This window comes from Letharia lupina (assembly GCF_014066315.1).
Source record: "Letharia lupina isolate WasteWater1 chromosome Unknown contig_27, whole genome shotgun sequence".
Taxonomy (NCBI): domain Eukaryota; kingdom Fungi; phylum Ascomycota; class Lecanoromycetes; order Lecanorales; family Parmeliaceae; genus Letharia; species Letharia lupina.
The window spans coordinates 344,200-350,199 of record NW_023502996.1 but is presented as its reverse complement, the minus strand read 5'-3'; the positions used below and the strand labels follow the sequence as shown (position 1 = coordinate 350,199).

Below are 6,000 nucleotides of genomic sequence, written 5' to 3'. Positions count from 1 at the left end.
CACGCTAAGGCGTGTCACGTGACCGCCAAGACGCCAAGAGTCACGTGATCCGAATTTCAACACTTCTCAGGCCTTTCATCGCCGCCAACATTCTCAAAACCTAGGAATTTCGTGTATACGGCACGCTGCAGTCCCAATACCTCCTCAGTAGCTCCAGCGTTTTGGAGTGCGCGGAGCGGAACTCGATCTGGATGAAAGAATGAGTTAGAACACTTGAAAATATAGGTTGTGATGTGGGGCAAATTACCGAATCATACCCCGAAAGTACGAAACCTTACCGAATCATACCCCTACACCAAATCACACTCAAATATGGGGTATGATTCGGTAATTTGCTATTGCTTGGGGTATGATTTGATAATTTATCAAAGTGGCCTCAAACTACGAAGGAGATAATCTGCGATCTGGCTTATTCGATCATAGAAATAAGGGAGTTTCTCCGACCGCATTGATAAGAATTCTATTAGACGAAAGCCGAGTGGGCGAAATTTCGACTAACCCGAGTCACCGCTTGTTGAAATTCGGGTCACGTGACTCTTGGCGGTCACGTGACATGGTCACGTGACACGCCTTAGCGTGTCACGTATCTAGTCGCTCTTTCCTTCCATAGAACTCTATAGTTAATACAACTAAGTGTCCTACCTTCATATTTTGATAATCTTAACGGTTTCCGCAGGGTCTGAAGAGTGTGCGTATACCTATGAGCACGCATTTGTATGGGCCTAAGCGTGCCTTAGCTCAGTGAGCTCGAAAGCATCTATCGCATTGGGCGCTCGAGCAGCGCTTATTCTACTAGGCTGGCACTTGCATGTATAAAGATGAGCAGCCTTTAAATTCTTCTTCGTTTGCTGTTGGTATATAACAAAGTGCTCTGTGTCCTATTCTCGATGACTCTTGGCAAGGTCCACCGCGTTTGCGTGGATTACATGGCGCGACGCTGTTTCCAGCCCTCTCTGCTTTCGCATATTGCACAGCTACTTATTACATATGTAGAATTCCGTGCTCCGTATCCCCAGGTAAAGTACCCCCAGCGCCAATCGCAACCCTGCCGAAACTGAGCCGCTTCCCTTTATGACTCAACAGAAGCTCTTCACATGAGCATGAGACAAGAAACAGCATATTATGTCAAATCTCCCGCAGACGAAATCAGCCTCAGCCTGAAGTGAAATCATACCATTCCAAGTTCTGATCCTCCCACACATCACGGACGATCACGGACGATTATCCCGAGTGCTTTTCGATAGGCAATGCCGTTCTCCCACTCAATCCACATCACATTATTAAACTCATATAGATCCTTAGCAGCGAGCCGCTCCTCAAACAGCCACTCATCCAAACCTGACTCCTCCTTTGGCGATTCGTCTGCACAGTCTCTGAACATTGCAATAGATCCCCGGAGGCATGACTTAATGACAGTACCGACTCCTTCGTGTCGAGCGGAAGCTCGCGTCGCCATTCGCATCGCAAATGGGAACACAGAGTTACGAGGCTTCCCGGACCCTGCATTCCATGCTGGAACCAGGCTCGGCATGTGCGAGTGAAAAGCAATAGCGCCGGATGCTTTATGACTCGTTCTGCACGTTGGTCTCGAACTAGTATAGAATACCAAGCCTGCGTCTGAAGAGATAGCGTGTGGGTGTAATAACATGAAATATCTTATAAGCTGCAAAGTAGTCTTCGAATTCACGATGCTTGTCTGGATAGTTTGCGTAACGAGACCAGCCGTCCGGCATCGGTCCTTCTGAATTTTCAATGCAGCTCTGATATGCCAGGCAATCACTAGATATAGATCTTCGTTCCGAACAAGTGTCATCACTACTGTACCATCGGATCGTAGGTATCCTTTTCTGTAAGACCCTTCTCTGTAACGTGCGACGACCATCAGTCTGTGAACTCTCTTTGATACAGTGACAGCCGCTTTGTCAGCTCCATGGATCCATTTCACCTGTCAGCCCGCGCGAAACCAACTTGACAAGCAGCTTTTTGTCGAGCGTGCTCCGAAAGAGAGCCGTCTTTCATGGTTTTGCATGTTGCCAGAGAAGCGCGACGTCAAAGGAGATCTCTGGCAGTCTACAGAAGAATCCGCCATCATCAAGTCGGGACAGCTCGGTGGTTACCCCAGTGAACGCTGCTGTAGCACGTTCTGGTTGGATAAGGCCTTCGTTGTTGTAAGCTCTAACTAGGTCGCAGTACCCCCTTAGATTAAGAAGGAAACGGCGAGCTGAGACCGTTTGCTTGTGATGTACGCTGAATGCGTCTTAGTGAAACATATGTTAATGAGCCTGTTGAAATTCGGGTCACGTGACTCTTGGCGTCTTGGCGGTCACGTGACTACGTCACGTGACACGCCTTAGCGCGCCCGTGTCAAGTCGCTCTTTCCTTCCATAGAACTCCATAGTTAATACAACTAAGTGTCCTACCTTCATATTCTGATACATTTACCGTAGTGTATCATCTGTGAAGATCTGCGGAGATGTATCATCTGGCTTTTTTCAATAGAGATAAATGGACACGTTTAGGATTCTCATGATCGCTGAGACGGCCTATCAGAGCATTCCTATCAATGTCGAGCGTGGGCGAGACACTCTCCAGTAATGATTCCCGCAACGGTGCTAGATTCGATAGAAGCGCTTTGGCGGATAGGCAATTGCAGAAAGAGAAGAATTCGAAGGCACACATGGCAGGCTGAGGAGCTTTTTTTGGGAGGTTGAGGATTAGCGAGGGCCAAGCATATGGTGGTTCATGGAATATAATAAGGCGCCGGATTCGTGAAACACTACGCGCTTCACCGGGATCGTCTCCAGTGACATCAGAAACTTCAAGCCAATTTATCTGATTACTACGAAAGTCCCCTGATGCCTCGCAGCCAGTGCTGAGCGTAGCGCAGGCACCACACGAGACTGAAGCCTGCTGCTCAGATAGTAACTAACAGCGGCCCTCTGCCACTCGAAGAGACGCTACCGCAAAATGGTCGGCACGATTTGGAAAAGTCTTCGTGTGGCAGATACGATCGTTGAGTCTTTACAATATTTGCTTTAACTCTAAGATCTATCTCAATAGACAATTCTCTAGCGGCTCTCGGGCCCTCAACGCTCTCCACTTCATTATGATACACTCAGTCTGGATCACGCGTTCCTAATCATACCCTCAAGCACCAAGAACAATGGTTTTGAAATCATTAACCCTTTCAGACGCCAGTGCGCGGACAGCAACATATCGCGGACACCGTTGATGAACTTGTGTCTGATACCGAACGCTTAATTAAGTGTCGAAGATAGTTTCGAGTGCTTTTCATTAATGGTAATCAGTTGATGCATGACGGACTGCTGCGAATAATCGCATTCATGAGAAGTGGTAATTGAAGAGAACATGGCACTCATCAGCGGCGCGGGCAACATTCTGTAAACGTTTCAAACACTACAGTCATATAGGTCATTTGAATGATAATCTTTAGTATTCGAGGCTATACATGCGCTCAAAGATGAGCGGATTGAAAACCTTACCATGGTCTGCGATTGCTTCTGAATGCGCCACGCTTGTGGTATGTCCGACAATACCAAATCACGGACTGCATCTATCGGCCTGACTTTGTGCCCTGGGAGTGTGCGAGTTGTGTGAGGTTTAAAAAGAATGCTACTCGACCCAAAGAAGGCAATCAATTCTTACGTAGCACATCTACTACATACCGACAATTTCGATACACTCGGAGCCCGACCTGTCCGCACCTACCACTACATGGCGAACATTGACACCGTTCATCTTGGCTACGATCCGGCACTAGCGCGATCTGTAGCAGTGGAAGCGCGGCGAGCTCGGTGACTTGAGCGTGGCGCTCGTGCTGAAGGACTTGACCATTTTTGGCTGTGTGCAGGAAGCAGGGCATTGACATTTACAGTTCGTTGCTCGGTCGATTCATCCTGTGATGCATGATCGGAGATGGCAGTCCCGAAGCGCCTTTGTCTATCTTTGCCAGCGTGGACGGTTCCAGAGTTCAAGAAAAGGAATTGAGACGTGCGGTCGTTGACACCTTATCAGCAGAGCTTGGCTTGCTTACTCACAATAATTTTTATCGTGATACATACATTCGAAGAGAAGCAATAGGTTGAAGAAGAAGAGAAAAATATCTTAGGTGGGAGAAAATAGCGCCGCACCGGGCGGCAGCGTATGTACAAAAGCCAGACAAATGTACAAAGAAGGTTACGGATCACAGACCCGCAGACCCAAAGGAAAGAACCCAACACCCTGCCATATGTTGCAGTTTGTCGAACTTTTAGTCATCGAAGATATGGCTCTTAGCAAGAGCCTGCACTGCTCGTGCGATTGTAGTACATCTCAATCTTTGAGATTTCCATGATGTTGTCTTGCAGTGGGGGAGCGCCTGTCCAACCCGGATCTCCATTACTGCAACACGAGGAAATTAGCTCTGGCCCTAGATTCGAAGGGAAAAAAATGAGGGGTAGTGTAGAGACTGGATGGCTTACCTCCAATTGTTCCACAGCCAGCTCCCGGCAGTGGATGGGACATTGTCCGTCAGTGTTTGCTGCAGCTCGCCATTCAGATAGAAATCCGTACGACCAGGGAGCCAATCAATTCTGTACTCTTGAAAGTCATTTGTTGCGTCCGATGGAAGAGCCATTTGAATCGTGCTAGCTTCGGCGTCGGCGTTGGCTCTCTGATTCGTGTAATGCACGCCCTTCCATGTATCGCCGGTGATGAGCTCGATGTCCACTTCTTGATTGTCGTCCTTGTAGAAGAAGGCGCCGTGACATGTGCCAGCGACTGTGCTGGCCTTCATCGTAGTGCGTACGCTACCGTAGAGAATATCTTCATCTTGAGTCGAGACCTCGGCGCCGAGAATGGGAGATGCGCTCTGGCCTCCGGGTACTTTGAGTTGGAGAGTTTCACTGTTGACAGCTACATTGGACGTGGTGTAAAGCTGGGTGTAAGGCGATGATCCGATGGTGTAGGTGCTAATAGCTAGATCATCTGTTGGAAAAGATGCTAAGGTGGAGAAGTCAAAGGTCTGCGAGTGCGTAAAGCTGCCTGCGCCATCTACTACCCACATGCATCCCTCTTTGCTGGGTGCTAGTGAGGTCCCTGGCACTGCTGGCCCGTTTGTCTGGGGCTGCGGAGTTGCAGAAACTTGCGGAGTGGCAGAGGGTTGCGGAGATGCAGAAACAGGAGCAGAGGAAGCACAGCTTCCAAAGGCCGACTGACATCCGGTTGCGCAATATGCCTCTGAGTTTCCTGTGAAAGTTCAGCAAAATTTTTAATGACCGCAGATGCGGAACGGAAGACTTACCACACCATCCGGAAGCCGAGCAGCAACTTCCCCCATACGGATCGTTGGGGTTACAGATATAGCCATTAGCAGCTCCGCAGGTGTTGTCTGGTGTCAGGGTTCTCTTTTGTGTGCTGAAATGAGTGTGAGGCAGGTGCGCCGGTATTGCGGACACGGCGGAAAGCAGGAACAAGGTGATGCTGAGCATGTACATGATGAAAAGACTGTGGTGGTGTTTGAATGATCAAAGTCGACGTGCCTGCATCTGATCCTTTGTAAATGAGAGTGAGACAATGAAACAAAGAAGAAAAGGTTGTGTTGTGGTTGGGAAGGAGACAATGAACTGAGGCCGGAGACGGTGAATGTGCTTTATCTTGTTGGCCCTCTACGTGAGAGTGAGACACGGACGAAGCTAAGGAAATTTTGGAAATCTCTGTGTCAAAGCCATGAGGCAGCGCAAATGATTGGGAAGCGCAGCCAGCAAATGAAAGGATTATATGCAACAGAGATTTGAAGGAGTGGAAGAGTGAAAGATGTGAAAAAGGAACATGGGTCATGATTGGATATAATTGAATCTGTGAGTCGGTGAGAGCTTGTGGCGGCGATGAGAGTTTAATTGGATCAAGCAGGTCGAGATTTGGCACAAGCATGAAATAGGGGGTTACATAGGGGGCCAAACAGGGTGGGACACATAGGGGGCGGAAGTGGCGTTTCCCATC

The 6,000-nt window shown here is 48.6% G+C and overlaps 1 protein-coding gene across 1 annotated transcript; it reads right to left on the bottom strand.

Moving 5' to 3' along the window:
• Positions 1 to 4,292: 4,292 nt before the first annotated feature.
• HO133_006890 (uncharacterized protein) lies at positions 4,293 to 5,495 on the bottom strand (the record flags this gene model as incomplete). Its single annotated transcript, XM_037297786.1, has 4 exons — positions 4,293 to 4,401; positions 4,482 to 4,977; positions 5,218 to 5,247; positions 5,303 to 5,495. 4 exons carry the CDS (start codon positions 5,493 to 5,495, stop codon positions 4,293 to 4,295), a joined length of 828 nt encoding a protein of 275 aa, XP_037146987.1.
• Positions 5,496 to 6,000: the final 505 nt, after the last annotated feature.